The sequence below is a fragment of the Cimex lectularius genome, unplaced genomic scaffold (genome assembly GCF_000648675.2).
Source record: "Cimex lectularius strain Harlan isolate CLEC.00 unplaced genomic scaffold, Clec_2.1 scaffold64, whole genome shotgun sequence".
Classification (NCBI taxonomy): domain Eukaryota; kingdom Metazoa; phylum Arthropoda; class Insecta; order Hemiptera; family Cimicidae; genus Cimex; species Cimex lectularius.
In genome coordinates this window covers 1,601,881-1,621,449 of record NW_019392702.1, presented here as the reverse complement: position 1 = coordinate 1,621,449, position 19,569 = coordinate 1,601,881, and the positions used below count along the sequence as shown (strand labels likewise).

The 19,569-nt window shown below is 32.8% G+C and overlaps 1 protein-coding gene and 1 non-coding gene across 7 annotated transcripts in view; one reads left to right on the top strand and one right to left on the bottom strand.

Annotated features, from left to right (window-relative positions):
• LOC106672482 (syntaxin-binding protein 5) overlaps positions 1–15,181 on the top strand; it is a 160,470-nt gene extending 145,289 nt beyond the window's left edge. For 2 of the 6 annotated variants that reach the window (XM_014403949.2, XM_014403944.2), the window contains exons 15-22: positions 2,609–2,725; positions 2,792–2,911; positions 2,977–3,360; positions 3,417–3,525; positions 8,017–8,100; positions 9,006–9,101; positions 9,170–9,294; positions 13,120–15,181. In XM_014403949.2, the coding sequence (XP_014259435.1) occupies positions 2,609–2,725; positions 2,792–2,911; positions 2,977–3,360; positions 3,417–3,525; positions 8,017–8,100; positions 9,006–9,101; positions 9,170–9,294; positions 13,120–13,373 (1,289 nt within the window). In that variant the 3' untranslated portion in view covers positions 13,374–15,181. Of the gene's footprint in view, positions 1–2,608; positions 2,726–2,791; positions 2,912–2,976; positions 3,361–3,416; positions 3,526–5,148; positions 5,278–8,016; positions 8,101–9,005; positions 9,102–9,169; positions 9,295–13,119 lie in introns of those variants that run through there. The other 4 variants (XM_024226173.1, XM_014403948.2, XR_002910125.1 and 1 more) reach the window with 4 other exon arrangements.
• Positions 11,931–12,003, bottom strand: Trnah-aug. Its single transcript has one exon. It is a non-coding gene; the product is annotated as a tRNA-His (tRNA).
• Positions 15,182–19,569: the final 4,388 nt, after the last annotated feature.

The window sequence follows — 19,569 nt, the reverse complement described above, 5'->3', positions numbered from 1 at the left end:
CTCTTTTTATCTGTACTTAATGCAATATATTGCTTCGATTTTGATTTAGACTAAAGTCGATTTAATGTGAAATTTTCTTATTTCCATATATATATAAACAGGACATTTCTAATTTTGTAAACACAAAATTTAAAAGAAAAAATCTTCAATGCGTTATGTAAGAATAACGCAATAATAATATTTTTAAAAGAATTGTTATTAATGTTTTTTTTTAATCCAGTGACAAATATTTAAACAATGTACAAAATTATTCTAAAAATTATAAATGAGTCTAATTAACACCATGTACTCTGCATCATCATTATGCAGTATGTTGCACATGGCATAAAACATCTTTTTTCTTTGAATTGTGTGTTTCTTCAGTTACTAAACATTGAAATGGAAAGGGTGAACATAAGTGTCAATTTTGTGAAAACATATTTATATCTGACTGAAATTATATTTGTCAATCAAAAATCTGCACTTCTGTTTAATTTTAACGTTTATTTATTTAATCACAGCACTGTTACTCAATATAACAACTTATTGAGAATTTTTCATACTTTTTTCTTTATTGGTTTATTTACAATGTTTCATTTTTTTCTCACACAACAGAAAATAACCGCAGGCATTTATGTAAAACTATTTTCTATCTATAACTTTCTGTTACTGTTGTGAAAACAAAACATTTTCATTTATTTTTTATGCTTTTGCTTGCTTGTTCAATGCATGCCAGTTCTTTATACTTCTCCCACATCTTACTTTTCATTTTCCTTTTTCCTACACCTCATTAAAAAGCAAAAAAAGAAAAAAAGAACCCTCACAATATTACAATATACAATTTTTACTCATAATATTGTACAATAAATTGGCTGATCTTGGGTTTCATGCTTGGCTACTGCGCTGGTGTTTTGGCTTATATTAGAACAATGGAATCGTACACATTGTAAGTTTTTATTTAGCTATTTTTTCACATAATACATCCCTGAGACATATATTTTATCATTTCATCAACCTTTATATGAGGATTGTTAGAATTTTTTTTTTGATACCTTTCACTCGTTCAAAATGTATGTGTACAGTTCCAGGATGCTAAAATTGATATTGCGCAATAGAGAATTGCATTATTGATCAATAATGTTGTGACCAATCATCAGTTTTTGGAAAATATTATATATTGTGGTTCTCAGTTTTAGGAAATTTGAGTCGACATCTCTAACACAATCATTAACAGAATAAGTGCACATTTTATTTTTGTTCAATGGCTCAATATTTACCTCTCTGTCACTACTATTATCTTTTCAGTAAGTTTATTGATTAATCCTCAAAACCACAGGTTTGTCTTTCATAGTTTTGACACAACTTTTGGTTTTGCACTAGCCAGACAAACAACTAAATCTCAGATCAACTGGGTGATCGCCCCGTCCGATTTACAGCCGTTTTTGTATGGTCATTTAAATTATTTTTGTTTTTACTTTACAAACAACTTAGAAAGATGGGGACCAGCGTAGACATATTAACAATCTTAGTCATTCTTAACCCTCAACACTACACGATATATTTCCTAGCTAGTTTGGTTTCGTGCAAGCCAGATGCAACAACTAAATCTCAGCCAGTATTTTAAGGTCTAGTCAAGTTTCTTCTTTCCATTTCTTAAAAGTTAGCTAGTCTGTGAGATGCAAAAGTGGCGACAGTTCAAAGTATCCGGCAAAGTAGGTCTGCCAGGCTCCGGTTGGCTCGGGAGCTGTCGCCTTTGGCATATTTTTGCATCAGGAACTTTGCATTATTTCTTTACAATTTTTGTAAAGAGTGCATTCTACAACAATGTTCATAACATTTTGTTCTTTCCATCTTGTTAAATAAATAATCGTTTAATTCGCCACCACTCATTAACATTATTTAAATTTTTGAATGTTGAAAAAATTAGTAAGCATTTAAAAACGGGGTAGTTGGTATGTCAACCACGCATTCAACAGACAAACCTGTGGCGTTAAGGGTTAAATATACAGTGGCTAACATAAATCTTAGTCAATTATTCAGGCATTTAAATTCTTGAGTCTGAAACCACAATTTAGAGTATTCCATCAACATGCAGTTTTGTGTACATTAACAATATTTAATCGAACACTTATCCATCTTTAATTGAATTTTTAAAAAAATGGGAAAAGAAAATATTATGTGGAAGATGTAAGTTTTCATACCCGCAGAACAGAGAATGCTTTTTGATCGTGATTACTCTTAGTCGAATTACTTTTTTTTGCAAAAAGATGTAATTTCGATGGAGGTTACAAAACACTTTCCACTTCCAATCGATTTCCTTATTGTTGAAAATTAAGTCCTGTTTTACCCCATTAATTTAATTTTTAATGGGGCCCTAATCATTTGTAAGTATTAAATTAATTTCTGCATAAATTTGTCGTATGCATAATTTTATAAAATCATAAAATACAGCAAGATTTATTTTGAATTAAATAATTGCATGTTTTGCATGTCTTTTGGTTAAAATATATATAGATTAGTTATTTTGATATAATTACAAAAAAAATTGAAAATAGAATATTTTGTTTGTGTTTTAAATGGTACACAGTTGAACTTCCCATAGTCTCATTTCAGTTTTAAATGTTTACAGATAAATTAGACAGTTCATTTTCAAGATCAAGAAGTTCTAGTATGTCAAGCCTAGAGAATATAAGTTCAGAAGCTGTTCAGTGCATTACATTTGCGGATTCATATACAAAAAAATCAGGTATAAAATTTGAAAATAAAATTGTTGGAAAATATTTTAATTTTTTTTTTTTAAATATAAATGCAGACCCTTCGACATTCCCTACTCTGTGGTTTGGCACAAGCCTTGGATCAGTTTTGACTGTGATGCTCAACGTACCTTCATCTGATATTAGACTGACTCACCCTGTTGCTGTTGGGCCATTCGGTAATAAATAATATTTGCAGAAAAAAATCTAACGACTACTTACACCACTAAAAAATAATTTCCAGGCACAATGTTTCGCTTAAAAGGGTCCATTTTAACCATGTCTTTCCTTGATTGCAATGGTGCTTTAATTCCTTACACATTCGAAAGTTGGAAAGACGAAAGTAAAGAAAAACAAAGCCGTGAGTATATTTATTCATTTTATTCTTTTCAGACTTTTTATTTTAAATTTTGTTTCGTTTCAGGATCCTCTAGAGCAAATAGCAATAGCAGGATGTCTCCTCCTGGCACTGCAATCGGGGAAGTCAGCAGTTGTGATAGACAGTTTGTGGTGATCGTAAGTGAAAAACAGGCAATCGTCGCTGCTCTTCCTTCCCATAACATCGTATACAAGCAGCAAATAACTGAAACTGATTTTGTAGTGAAAGCTGAAATTATTTCTCTTAAAGGTTGTCCGATCTAGTAAATTTATACGCTTAAATATTAATTTTATCGGATGTTACAGAAAGCGTCTGTTTGGTTTGTTACATTTCAAACGGCCATATCGTCGCTTACAGTTTACCGAGTCTTCGGACTTTGATCGACACAGATTTTCTCCCGTTGGCCGATTTAAGGTAACGCTTTCACTTGCCGAGAAAGCTTTTTTACAATATCTACTCCTTTTCTCTTTTTTTTAAAAATAACTAACAAATTTTACAAGTCAAAAGAAAAAGCAACTAATGAAATGGCATGAATAAGATCAAAAGCACTTTCTTTTCAGCATGCGTTTTGATCACAATACTAATTGAAAAAAAAAAAAAAATTAGTAATCTCTCATGGCACAATAAACTTTCGACATAACTACTTTTCAAAAATTAAATGTTGACACAGGAAAGTGTACCAAGTGAAGAGTGGTTGAAAAAAGTCGGTTTGTTTGAACTAAATTGTACAGGATTTAAACTTTTAACCTCTTAGTTACTAAAAGCAACAACTTTTACTTTTTCCAGGCCATTTCTCAAGTTTACAACATTATAATGGCATTTATGTCATATTTTAAATTATGCTCCATTTAAGTGGCACATGTTATTTTTGAAGCTGTGTAAGGAATTTTGAGTTTCTTTTGACTTATCAGAACTATCATTTATACATTTTTTAATAAACTTCCAGAATCAGTTTTGACAAATGTTGGCTACTGACAAGAAGATCAGGTTTCATGTGTAAAATATAATCGGCTAGTTTACAAACCCATTCAAGGAGAATGTAAACTGATGTACCGTATAATTACACAATCTTAACAATAAACGTTGCTGTATAGATACCAAGTAAAGAGAGAGTAGCTAAGAGGTTAATAAAATTTTCCATTTTTACGAGATCACGTACATTTAACAACTATTATATATTGTCTGTGTTCATACAGTATGATCATTTTACAACTGGATTGTGCCCCTGGGAATACAAATGTCCCTTGGTTAAATTATCCTTACTTTATTATCATTTCTAATTGATTTTCTATAAAATAAGGTTTCTTTTGGCAGATGGTTTGTCTCTTAAAATCACATAAATATACTTCCCGTCTAAAAAGTCGCAACACGCTTAGATTCTGTGTATTTTACAAAAACATATAGTTTTACACAAATCAAAAAGTTTTTTAGAAAACATTTCATTTTTTTAAGCTGAACATACAACTGGTTTATTTATTTTTAAAATTTAAAATGGCATTTAATAAAAGCCCCTCTCTGGCTTTAATGGCCGCTTCTATCCTTTTTGGCATACTCAAAGATTTTTGTAGAAAATTCTGAGGTATGTTGTCTCGCTTCTCCAACCCTTTAGCGTTTCGAGGGTAGTAGTGGGTTGATCCTGCGATTGAACCTGTCTGTTCTGTCTGTCCAGGTTTTGATTGGGTTAAGACCTGGATTTCTTGCTGGTCCACTCAAGGATTTGGATGTTGATGGGTGTTCAGCTAATCAGAAATACCAAAACTGGAATGTCAAGGCAAAACGGTGATCTTTGTCAGGGTACCTGGACACTTAGGTCTAGAGGTCTATATCATCTATGATCTAGCCCTTTGACACTAAAAATGTAATAAAGAAGTATTAATGTGCCAGATTGCTGGGTCATGACAGAAAGTTGAAACCTCATGGCTTTAGCCGTCTTGTTTTCATTAACCTCCAGTTACTCACGTCTCAAGATTGCCCTTGAAAGATATGTCTCGTAGGAGAGGGATGATCCTCACCTGATTAAGAATAGGCCTTGCAAAGTTACAGAAACACAGATGGGAGCAGACACTGGTTGGGAGCCTTTGGAGCCCAATTTCAACTACTGGACAAATAAGATCGAGGTCTGACCCCAGACTGCCAAAACTTCTTGACGCCCACCAGAAATTCAATGTAAATTATAAAAATGAACTCAACTCTGTGCATGTATGTACATGCAAGTGCAGAGTTGAGCTTATATAAATCAGTTTTAGATTATGTAGGTTAAATTGGAGGAATTAGCCTCTTTACTAACTGCATGAACAATATTGTTCTATGTGCATTTTCATTGTGGTCTAAACCTATGATTGAGCTTTACGATTAAGACTTTTAACCAGATCCACAAGGAATCCCATGTGTATCCTTCATGCCCGGGCTTATCCTCTCCCATGAGCAGAAATCTCAGCCTACATAAGCCTTTGCACTAAGGACTGTTCTGCAGTCACTTCTTCTTCCTGACTATATCTGCAGTGTGCAATATTTATTATGTCCAAACACATCCTACATGTTAGTTTCTTTGATGGTCTATTGATGAACTTTTTCGCTTCTGTCTATATTTCCATTGAACGGTGGACTTATTTTTAATCCATGTTTGATGGATCCACATTTTTGGCAGCTTGGTTTGCCACAAAAGGGTTCAGTGCTATTAGGTGTCCTCATCGAACTTTCCTTGTCCAATTTATCGGTCTCTTCATTGCCTCTCTGTGCCCTGGTACCCAAATAATTAAAAAACAAAAACTATATTGTTTTCTATTCTGTAAGTTGTTATTAAAATTTATTTGTTGTATCTTGATCCACTCTATTCCCCAGCAGGGACAACCTGGGCAGTGGGCAGCACCCTACAATCGATACTTTTGTTTAAAATAAAGACTACTTGTGAAAGTGTTTTTGGTTGCCTCCGTCTGTGGAATAGAGTGGATCAAGTTAAAAAAATATATATATTAATTTTGTTGATTTCCCTAATGTCTGATAAGGCCATTCTTCGTGCACATGTAACTTTTTGTCTTTGCAGGTCTTGAATATATTAAAAGATTTGCATACCAAAAAATTTACTAATCCAGAAAAAGATCTCATTAATACTCCATCCCCTAATATTTAATTAACACCAGTGTTCAACTATTAAAGAAATAGAAATAACCGTGATGGCAGAATGTTTAGGGTGTCTGATTCAAGCCAAGCTGGAAGTTCTGGGTTCAAATCCTGTTTTTTTTTAATGGATTATAGTATGAAAAAAGTATTATAAAGTGGTTTGACCCCTCGTGAACAAACCCAATGTGTTGGACGTAAAGCCCTTCTGTATGATTATTAATATAAACAAAACATTGGTAGTCAGAAACTAAAAATTATACAGATTTAAAGGTGTTGCAATCTTTTTCATGGGGAGGGTATAAAGATTTATTTTTATTTATATTAAAGTATATTTTTACATATGATCATTCATTTTAAAAACTTTTGTGAGAAAAAATAATATTAATATCAAAATTGGCCTATTTTTGTGCATATTATAAACTATAAATGTTTATTTAACAAAGAAAAACTGTCTTAGATATTTTTTCAAGGTAAAATTTTAATCAATGCCATTGGTACACACAATTTTACATAATTTGATTTTCGCTTTTTCCCACCCTCCATTTTGCAATTTACGATTTTAGCATAACCTGATGTTTTTAAAATTATATTGAACACAAAATGCCTTTTGACTAAAACTTGTTGGGGTAAGCAATGGAGTAAACAGACGTCACAATTATTGAATACAGGACTAATTGTAACTTAGTATTTCCATATGTTACACGATTTACGAGCACAGTGTTCTCACAATATTAGCATATAAAAAATATTGAAAATAGTGTGTTTTTCCAGTAGAGTGTTTCTATCGCTTATATTATGTACAAGGCACATTTACTTGATAGTTTTAAAAAAAATGACACTGCATTTCATTTTCACCATTCCCTCTTAGTTTCCATCTATCCAATTTAATCATAATTGCTTTTTTCTTATGTTTAATTAAACATCTTTAATCGTAAACCTGGCACATTGTTTTTGTGTGGGAGAGTGTGTGTTTACATGTACAGTGTATTTTATGTGTGACCATCTTGCCCTAAATAACATTAAAATAACAAAAAAAAAAATTCTGTCATAATTTAAATAATAGTGTAAACGCACAATATGATTTCGAATACATAAATATTAATCATGGATTAAATTTTTAACATTGTTAAAAACGATAGCTGCTTGCTAAAATGCTATTTTTAATTTGTTCTATTTATTTATTTTTTTACCATTGATATTTATTTCTATATTTTTTTGAAGTTTTGCTAATGTTATAGCATGTAAAACTATTATAATTATTATACAAATTTTCTTTTTACTTTGCTTATTTGAACTCTGAACTTTTTCTAATTTAATTGATAACATTATAGAATAATTAAATTCAGTTTTTAAAATATATTTAAAATTTTGGCATGCAGCAAATTAATTTTTAAATAAATAGTTTTTAGATAAATTCAAATATTTTGAGTTTAGAAAATTCCATGACTTTTTTTAAACAGAAAACACTTTTTTTTTAACAAGTCAGGGGTACAATCCGTTAAATTTGTTTAAGTGAAAAACTATTATTATCTAATTATTCTTGTGGGATGAAAATATATTAGCGGTGTAGAGAAAATTTCGCCATAACAAAATTCCTACTCTACACTAATACTTTTTCCTCCCCAAGTAAATTTTTTTTTAAATTTTTGAATTTTGCTTACACCAGTTGCCACATCCAAGATATTTTAAAATACACCAAAGTCCAAAAAATACAAATAAAATAAAACTAAAGAAGAAAAATTAAGAAAAATTGGTGAAAGGCAAGATAACATAGGTTGGGTTTAGTTTTCAGACACGGAAACCGGGCATAGTTGACCCAATGTTGTCCATTTGGGGGCAACAGATGTTTGTCAATGAGGATACAGACCAGTAAGTGGGCCACACATTACTTTATGGCATACACGTGCTCATAATTCTTTTTTCATTTTGTCAATATTTTATTTAGTAATTGAAAAGGCACGTGTATGCGACTTGTACATACAACACTACATTATAATAAATAAAATACAAACAGCATATGTCTACCTTTGCTTTTTTATTAAATATTGATTTGACTATTTTTTCTTTTTGTCTTCTTTGTTTGCTCTCCTACTGTTTGGAACGTAATCTTTAACTACTTCCACCACTACACTAACATCTAGTTAGAAATTTGTACATATAGTTTTTGTTTAGTTAATGTAAATCTGTTTTTTTTTTTTTTTTTTTTTTTTTTTTTTAATTTCTGGTGGTATTCAATTTCCTTGATTAATACTGCAACTTCTTTGTAAATGTATATATTTATGTATAGAAACCGATAACTTGATCTGCATGAAATCTTGTGCATCTTTGATATTACAATACATGGCAGAAATATTGTAATTTTAATAATTGAGTTGGAATTTGCATGTTGTGTCGTTATGCTTTGAAGAGACAATTACTTCTCACTCTCTTCTATCTAAATTATGCCCTTTTTTTTCTTCTTAAAAATCTAATAATAAAAGCACTTTAAAATTTTTATAAGCACAATTTTCCCTTGAATTTTTCAATACATTTACATTTGTTACTCCTAATTGAAAAACTATAAAAAAATTAATAAAATTAAAAAAAAAAAACAATGGACATTGACACGTATACATATACACGGCCCGCTCCATAATTTAATGAGTACAACTTTTTTTTTTAATTTTTACATTTTTACAGAGTTTTGTATTAGATTTTCTTTGAAAAGGGCTATAATTTGATGTAGACCAAAACCAAAGGGCAGGTTTTGAAATTTGTCCCCCTTTCTTTTACAGAATCGCGAGAACATTTTCTTTTAGCAATCATGGCAATGGATTATATCTATGCTCGCCGACTGAAATACAGAAGTTTTCAGTCTCCGCCGATTTTTGGTTTGTAAATTGTTTCATAGAAAAATTATAATGTTCGTGATCATCGTGATAATTGAGCATTGACACAGTTCTAGTCTTAGTGAGATGGTCGGGGAACTTTTTCTCCCCCATGATATGCCCGAGCCACCAAAAGAGAGTTTTTTCAAAGGATTGTTCGGTGGAGGAGCGAGATCTCTGGACCGAGAAGAATTGTGTAAGTATTACTGAATTCAAAATCATACCATTGCTTTAAAATTAATTAATAATTAATTAATACACATACGTAACCAATGTATAGGGTGAGTTTAACTTATATTCCACCTATTTCTATTATTTGTTCCTTTTTTTCTTTTTATTTCTGTACCATGAGTAAGTAATTTACTGTGCAAAAAACAGTTTTTTGCAAATAAGTTAAAAATGGTTGCTTAAAATAAAATACCATTTGCATGATTGAATTCAGCATCAAAAAACCATTAAAAAAATGTACATTGATGAGTATCATACCATTATCTTGTGAGTTAGATCTTTTTTACTCATAAGAGACATTTTTAAAAAATATTTTGTTAATAATAATAATACTTTATAAAACTATAAAACTACTATATAAAACCTCACTTCTTAGCTTAAACAGCAATCCCAACTCATTGAGACAAAGACCGTCAAAATTATCTTCATGTCGAACAATGCAGGAGAAATTTGTACCTCCTTGTAAAGTGAGAGATGCTTGGACACGTGACATTCTTTGTGATGTTGTTTTTTAATTTGATTGATAAGAACTGAAAAATAATTATGCCAGTCACAGAGGTTGTCCAAGGATATGAGGAAGGGCAAGTTGTACTTTTCAAACAAATATTTCCAGTGTGCGAACCATGAAATATTAATCTTTATTACTGCCAAAGATGTTATTTGTGAGTAGCTAGTATCGGGAGACATCAGAACTTTCACAATATAGGAGTAGTGAAGCTTAAGCGCATACACCAAAAATAAATCCATAAATATAATATATAGTTTGGTGTACCAGATGGCAATGTGAATAACTTTCTTACAAAAAATGTTGCACTTTTTCTATTGTTTCGAACCTCTGGTATCCCCACATTTGACAGCCATAGCACAGAATTGCACGACTTATCGCCTTAAAAATATTAAACTTGATTTTAATAGGGATAGTTTCTTTGAGTAAGAAGGCTGACCATGTATTATTTAGACCTAATTTAGCCACTGACGCTTTCCAAGAGAAGTGCTTTGGCCAAGAGAGTCTCAGGGTAAATATGACTCCTAAATATTTGTATTCATTTACAATATCGATGAGATTGCCCCTGGGAAAAAATATTATTTTGGACTTTGAAATAGTTAAGTTTCTTGTACATATCACATTATCTTGTGAGTTAGATCTTTTTTATTCATAAAAACCATTTTTAAAAATATTTTATTGCATTCTGCAATTTCTGTTTACAATATATAACTTCATGACATACAGAGATATTTACTATTTACAACTATTAATTGAGGTGAGTAAATAGCCAATATTATTCTCCCACTTCAGTTGGCAAATTACACTTCACTATCACTCCTCGGAAAGGAGGTAAAAGGTGGCCATTTCCTCTTGAGACGCTTTATGGGATTGTAAGGATGAGATCTGCTGGACAAAGCCTGGGTAAGACTATTAGGGGATGATGGGAGAGATAATTATGGAACTTGGTAAATTTTTGGACAACTGAGATTTTATGATCGTTGTGGAGGGCACTATTGGAGACAATACAGAGCATTTATAATGGAAGTAAAAGATAGGGATAGGGATAAGAGAGGCGGCCACAAGGCCTACTGCACCTCGACTTAATTAGATCTGTTGTGCTCCTCTGTTAATTACAACCCACTGGCCAGCTTCAGGTTATTAATCAGACTCCACAGCTTTGCCAACGGTTCCTTGGTGTAGGGTCTTGCTTGTGGTTTTTCTTGTCCTAGTTGAAAGAACCTGCACCTACATAGACCTTCGCAGAAACCTAAAATGTGTTCTTCGGTGGACTCCTCTTCCTGGCAGTATCTGCACAGTGTTTCTTCTGCCTGTACTCCTATCCGATGCATGTGCTTTCTTAAGTGGCAGTGCCCTGTCAGGAGTCCAACCAGAATCCTGTTTCGTTTGCGGTTGCCTTCCAGTAATTATTTTGTAAGTTTTGCAGATGGTCCTTCTATGAATCTCTTCGCGTGCCTCATACTGTGGAATTGTTCCACCAGGTTTTGGACTCATTAACCGATCCATTTTAAGATATATCCTCTTTTGTGGCAGGCTGCTAGGCTGCAGTAGGGTTCTGGGCCATGTTGTCTCCCTTTTTGGCCCTCATGTCAACCTTTTTGTTGCCTCTAAGCCCGAATGCCCAGTGACCCATGCCAGGGACAGGTTTTTTGTTAGTGTCGCTGACTTTTGCCAGGCCTCAATGCAGTTCCAAACACTCTGACTTCATCTCGCATGAGTCTAGGGCCTTTACTTTTAGCACTGCCTCACTGTCAAAGAAGATGGCTATCTTCCGGGAATGTATTATGCCCCAAATGTCCAGGGACCCATGCCAGGGTCAGGTCATTAGTGTCGCTGACTTTTGCCAGGCCTCAATGCAGTTCCAAACACTCTTTGCTTTCCCTTAGATAGAAGAATTGCCAATGGATGTGAAGACTTGAGATTAAAAGGATTTGATTAGTTGGATATTGAAAGACGGGAGTTTCACACAGTTCTAGTCTATATGTCTAAATTGCTATAGTTGCATTTTGAGAAGAATTAAATTCACTAATTTCGTGGTCCGCTTGACCAATTAATATATTACAATTAATTAAGGTTTTTTGTTGAGATAAAAAAGTCAATGGCACGAGCGGGATTCGAACCCACGATCTTCGGCTTCATACACCGCTGCTCTACCACTTGAGCTATCGTGACCTCGATCCACTCGGCCATCAATTTTCCATCTCAACCACTCCTTTTGAATTTTCCCTCCTTTTTGCCATTTTTCAAATGTTGTGTAATCAGGTTGGATTCTCGACGACAAATGCAAAAGGTGGGAAAATGCAAAAGGTGCGGTTGAGATGGGAAGTTAGTGTCCGAGTGGATCGAGGTCATGATAGGTCAAGTGGTATAGCAGTGGCGTATCACGCCGAAGATCGTGGGTTCGAATCTTACTTGTGCCATTGACTTTTTTATCTCAACTAAAAACCTTAATTAATTGTAATTTTGTATATTGTTTGTTTTTTGTCGATAGCTTGGTCGTCTGATAAATTTGTTTGAGTCTTGTCATTTCAGTTGTGCACTTATTTCATATTAAGTGGGAATCTAGGTTGAACCAAAAGTAACGACCCCAAAGGATTTGGGGATAGGAAGATTGTTATAAAAGATAATGAGGGGAGATTTGTTTCAGAGTTCAATTTATCTTCATTTTCCATTGTCGCACTTGTCATATATGTGATATATCTCTGCAGATCCTCTGAAACAACCACAGGATCTGAGTCAGTAAAGCTGTCAAGCTAAGGATGCAAGGAGGGTGGTAGGTGTAGCGGAAACATCTGCAGTATTGGTCCAAGCACACTGCCTTTTAGCACTCCCCCTTTCAGAGATCCTTATCAGACCTGAAAGAACCGCTCTGTTAGATAAGAACGGAGGATTAACTAAAGGGTAGGAAGGATACACCTCAATTTGTACTGGAGTACGAATATGTGGTCGAACGCTTGCGCCATGCCAAGAAAGACTCCCATAAAATATTCCTTTGCTTACCTTCAGCTTTACATTGAAAGGTTTGGATACGATGGATATTGAACGGTTCTTCTCAGTTCTGTCCCTTATGTCCAAATTAGTTGTAGTATTTTGTACATTGTACGTTTGTTTTTCATTCACATCATGAATACGAATAGGAGGGAACATAAGTTAAACTCACCCTGCGTTGTATGTCAATCGCATCACTGACCTTTTTATCTTAAATTTCATGTATATAATATTATATATATTACAAATGATACATTAATTAATTATTTAATTGATTTCGCATTATTAAAAATAATCCAGTTGGAGAAGCATCGAGCGGGAAAGCCTCGAGGACGATTGCCAAACACATACCCGGAATTGCAGGCCTCGACTCAAACTCTCAAAAGGCCTGCGGCGAGATCGCCAAAGCGCACCAGATGGTCGTCGAAAGAGGGGAAAAATTGTCCCAGCTCGAGGAGAGGACGGCGAGGATGATGAATGAAGCGGAAACTTTCCAGTCCTCTGCCCACGGTCTAATGCTCAAGTACAAAGACAAAAAATGGTATCAAATATGAAGTACTCAATTTAGTTTTCTTTTTCTTCAACTACCTCCTCTTATGTATCTTTTCTTCGGAATTAAGCAAAAGTAATAAAGAAATAAATAAATAAAAGAGAATAACTTGTGCAGAACTTTAAGATTCTGTGATATTGATTAGAGAATTCTTGCATTAGTTGAAATTTCCTTTTTATAATTAAATTTGTAACGGCCAAATTTGGGACTCAAAAGTAACAGATTATATAAAGTGAATATTATTAAAAACAAATCATTAAAAATAAAATGAAAGGTTTAAATATTATTTTAATTTCTTTTTTTTTTTTTTTTTGTGTGTGTTTTAAACGTTTTGTAAACTTAAGAGCCTCAACTTTGGCTAAGACTAAAGAGAATTTTAAACATAAAATGAATGCACTATTTGTTCAAATATATGGCACAATTTAATAGTCGCAGTAAATACATACTGTTAAACTGTGCTTTAATTAGTAATTAATATTAGAAAGAGTTATCACTTTTTCAAGAAAACAGGAATGTTAAAATTAAAATATAAGACTATAATTATATTTCATAAGCTATAAGAAAAAGAAAAATGTAGTCTGAATAGATTGCTATAATTGCTGTATGTATATAATATTTTCATTATGTTAGTCATTGTAAATAGAGATCATATCTCTGTTCATACACACTATATATTAAAGATATGATCTAATGTGTATTAGATTAGGCGCTGGAATAATTTTTGTTTCATTTGATACTAATAACTATATAAGAAAAAAAATACGTGAAAATTAGTTTTCCTGAAAAATTTCAAATTTTTCTTATTAGTTGAAATTTATTCATAAACAAAGGCCTTCTGACCCAAAAGCATTATTTATAAATGACAATAAATTTAATTTTTGCTCGTGGTAACGTCAAGCACAATAAAAATGTTACCTTTGAAATTCTAGTCAGTTTTTTGATTTGTAAATATTCGTCTTCCACACGTTGTTCTTTTGTTTTGTGTTAATCTTTTTAAACACCCCCTCCCTCCCCTTCAGGTTAAATTTTTTAGTTTATTATTAAATTTCGTTGTTATTGTTGATTTATAATACTCTTTATAGAAGCGCTCGTAGTAAACATGGTTGCATATATTTTTAATGGTTACCAGGTAAAGGTATAAAATACAAGCAAACATCTCAGATCTTGTGGGAGACAAAATGTTATATAAATAATCTGAAATCTATATTTCTAGTTAATTTTTGTATCTGTAGTGGTTAACTACATAATTGGATCTAAAAAATATATATATTATATACTGATACTGGTTAATCAGCTGTGTGATTAATATTAATGTTTGTATTTTAAGATCACTGTATACATTTTGACACAAGTATACAAATCCTGATAAATGAATTGTTTTATTTTATTGGGCTTCCTTATTTCTTTTTATTATTATTATTATTATTATTAAAAAAAGACACATGATACACTAGCAAATACACATCCTGTTTATTTTAGGACCTGTAATAAAATAAAGGGTTTGTGTACATAAACTTTCATAAAGGAAGTCAGTGTTGCTTAACATAATTTTTATATAATGTATTGTTTGTATATACAATAAACAATATTTGATAATGTTAATAAAACGACTTACCTTAAGTGTAATACAATGGGATAGAAAATAGAGTTTTATAAGGTTGCTGGTTGTACCGCGAGATCTAGAAGTTTGCCAGATGAAATTTCCAAGGAAAACCATATCCTCAATAAAAAGCTCATACTTGTTCACAAGAAAAACTTCACAAAAAAAAAAAATCCTTCTAAAATGTGTGATATAATATGGCTGTGTAAAAACTAAATTGCTAAGAACCGGCTTTTGTTTTGACCACACTAATAAAAAAATATTTTAAAAAAAACTATGATTTTACAAAGCGAAGAAAAGAAAATTGTCTTTAATGAAAGAAAACGCTTAGCGATTTATTTTCTAGCCCTAATAACACAAAAGAAAACTTCCAAAATGACAAGTATGAGATTTTTATCAATTTGTTATTTGTATATGTAAAACTGTACAAAAAGGAAAAACAAAAAAGGCTTTGTTGCTTGACTTAAAAATACAAGCACTGCCTTGTAGTGTTGAAATAGTGTTAAACTGTATGTATAATTACTCACTGTTATAAATTATAAATATATATTGTTACCTTTGTTCACACTGTATTTAAATGTTTATATATATGTATAAACATATATATACAAACAATTTCTTTGATTGTTAGGATTTGGGAAAGATTTTATCTTCTTTTCAGTTGAAACTGAAATTAGAGATTATAACAAAAAAAAAATTAAAAAATAATCAAACTTGTAAATAAATAGCAGTTAAAATATTTTTAGCTAAATATTAAGGACTTCCTAAGATTTTAAAACATTTCAAACGTTAGATTTATTATTTGATGTTTACATAATACATGTTATATAAACTTTCTATAAAAAAAAGATAAATAAAAGTAATTCAATGTTTAATGAGTTTGTGGAAAAGCAAAATATATTTTCTATTGTAATATCTGATGGTAATACAAAACTAAGTTGCATTTTGGTTTATTATTCGACACCCTTTTAGATTGCTGGGGTTTGTTTAATATTTGTTCTTACATTTCTTTAAAAATAGTCTTCTTATTCTTTTTACTGACTGTTACAGTGGATCACAGGGCGAGTAAAAAGTTCTACAATATGTCTCTATTAAGAGAGACTCTTGGCCTCTCTACATGACTTCTTGACTATCCTAAGTTCCTTTTCCAGTGATTGTCTCCATGGTCACATTACTCTTGTGGGTTCCTCCAAAGAGCACTTTTCTCGACGATGCCATATCTTTTTTCTCAGTTATGCCCTATTCTTGACCATTTTCTTTTGTATATTTCAGCACGTATGAGAAGTCGCCCAGTTCTTTTCCGGAGCAATGCGTTGCTTATTTGGTCAAGCTATCATATTCCGTGAATCCGCCACAGGCAGCGGTACACAAAAAATTTTAAGTCTACGATCCAATAGGATGGATTTTACATTTGTGTTGAAGAGTCAAAGTTTCGTTCGCCTGGAATGGTTCTTCATTTCAGATATAATTGTCTAAATACACAGTTGGCTTTCATAATTCTACTTTTCACATCATCCTCAGTACCTCCTAATTTTGACACCATGCTTCCTAGGTAGGTTCAACTGATTCAGATTGGCTATAACTTCTAGGGTTTATTCTCATTTCCTTCTTTTAGCATTTATTTTTAAAGCTACCCCTTTGGCTGTAGTGTAGGGCTTGCAGGTCACATCCTTGGTGCTAAAAGACAGTTGTCAGCAAAATCCTTTTCCTTCCGTCCTGGGATATGCACATGGTTGCATTCATTACTAGGATAAAGAGGGTGGGTGACAAGATGCATCCGTGCTTAACTCCTGTGTCCACGTTGAACTGTTCTGAAAACTTTACTTTATGGATCACTTGACAGTTGTATCCTTGGTTAGTGATATACCATAACTTTACAGAATGAGCCACATTTGTCCATAATCGATCGAGTTGAAGGCCTTTTCGACTTTTCTATGAAATTCACTAATTTCGTGGTCTGCTTGATATATTACAATTAATTAAGGTTTTTAGTTGAGATAAAAAAGTCAATGGCACGAGCGGACACCAACTTCCCATCTCAACCGCATAGTTTTCTATGAGCTCTGCCACTTGACACATTATTGGTTAATATATTTGTTCTTATCCGCAGTTTCTCGAATTGTCGAAAATAATTCGTCATACAGGTGAGCTTAACTTCTGTCAACTTGGGTGTTGCAGATGAGGGATCAAATATCTTTACATTTTTCATACCGTTATCAATTAATAAGCACAAGCCGAACACCCTAACCACTCAGCCTTATGCCCCCCTCTTTAATAGTTAGATCAATTAAGACAATAATTAAATAATCTAAACTAAAACAGAATTAGTAATTTTTTTATATACAAATCTTTTAATACATTCATTGACCTGGAAAGAAAAAGTTGCATATGCACAAAAGAAAATTTGATCTTGCCAGGCATTAGAGAAAACAAAATTATTTGGGTACCAGGGCACATAAGGCAGAAGAGAATGAAGAGGCTATATAAATTGGCCAAGGAATGTTCAAGGAGGACAACTATTGATACTGAACACTTTTGTGGCATACCGAACTGTCAAAAACGAGGAATAAGACAATGGATTTAAAATAAGTCCTAAGTTCAAGGGAATGTAGCCCAGGACAGAGGCACACAGCAAAGCTCATCAAAAGGCCGTCACTGAAACTAACGACAGAACTACAAAATCTAAGATCTAGGAGCTGGAGTTCTAACTGGACTCAGTGGATTTTGTCAGGAAGAAGAAGAGAGCAGAACATGCCCTACATTGCTGAGAAGGCTTATACAAGCTGAAATTCCATTTTTTGGGAAAGGAAAAGCTCGGGTATGAAGGAAGCACATGGGAGTCCTTGATAAAGCTTCAGGATAGTAAAAAGTCTTAAGCTTAATGTGAGGTGCTCTAGGCAGCTCAACTAGGACTCCTGCTCTAATCAAATCTACATGATCTAAAACAGGATTAATAATTCTTTTTAATATACAGACCTTTTTATACTCCAAAACCTGCAATGATGTTGCATATACGCAAAGAAAAAATTTAATGACTACAAGGATGGTAAAATCAAGGCCGTATATTTTATTAGAATTAGAAACTATAAATTTTTGACTTGATCAAAGATGCTTCAGCCAAGTTGGATGGCTAAAGTTTTGTTCCGACCTACTTCAAATGATTATATCTCTTTCCATTGTATGATTTATGACCTGACACACTAATTTCACCTTAATCTTTACCTAAAAATCTATTTGTGTTATCAGTGAAATGAATTTTAACCCACATAAAAATTACTCTTACTCTAGTTTAGTTATCAAGGCATTAGTAATCTCAACCTTCCTAATTTCGTTTGTCCTAATTTGCTAGTCATCTATAATAAAAAATTCTCTCAATTTTCTCATTGCTGATAATTTTGGTCTACCTATCCTCAGTGTGTTGGCCTGCCAGATCAGCATGTTTGCCAAGCAAGGTTGTTTGTTTGTCTTGCAGCTTTGTGCTCTTTTTTATGATTTATAATATCGATTTATTAGAACAGCTTCCAACACTGAAGATGGCAAAATGCCAAAACGCGTTTGCCAGACCAACCCAGTGAGGGTAAGAAGACCAAAATTATCAGCAATGAGAAAAATTAATTAGTTCATCAACCAAGGAGGAAATGTCACAATAATCGTAAATGAAAATAGCTCAAATTTTTCTTTGCTCCTTAATTTTTTCTGCACTCTTTTCTTACTTGGTTTTGATACTATACTAGTTTCTCTTTTTCCTTTCTTTCTTCTTCTTCATTGTTTTAAATTTAATTTGTCTAAACTTCTTACTTAAATTATTCTTCATTCGTGGTTTTAAATGCTTGGGGTGTAGACTAAGAGGACCAAATCATCAATGAATGCTACAATCCTTGTCCTATACACCCACTTTATTTCACAGGAGCGATAAAAACCACAGCCACAAAGGAAGAAAAATTCTAGAAGGGTTAAAACATAAATGAAAGCATAAGACCACCTTAATGAGATAATATCTGATATTAATTGCTACACGAGATGATATGAACAAGGTATTTGAATTCAGCCACTTCTAGACAAGCCTTAAAACCAAAACGGTTTGGTTCCAAAATTAAGTAGGTACTGAGAAACCATGGTCATGGGCTCTAATATCTTTCAAACCCAAAGTACTCAAGTACTCGACTTAATATACAAACTAAAGACTATTGGGTCCGAGGCATAAACTTGAACATCAGCTAAAAATATGGTCCTGAACTGGAAAACTAAATAACTTAGGTTGTGAGATTTTTTTTGGGGTGTTTGTGGGTGATGAACTTGTTGAAACATAAATGAAGTTGGATCAGTTATGATCATTTTGATCTGCCAATACTTATGTGTTTTGGTATGCCTCAGCACTGAGCATGGCGAGAAGTTGACACATATATGAATCACTAAAGCAGTGGGCATCGGAAGACCAATATGATTGGAAACGACCAAATTTTAAGTCTGGTATTCTAGAGTTACTAGGTTCCTGGACATGTGAAATGAAGCAAGCTTGTAAGAAAACTGGCAAAAAGGAGGGAAAATTCAAAAGGTGGGGTTGAGATGGGAAGTTGGTGCCCAAGGGGATCAAAATCAC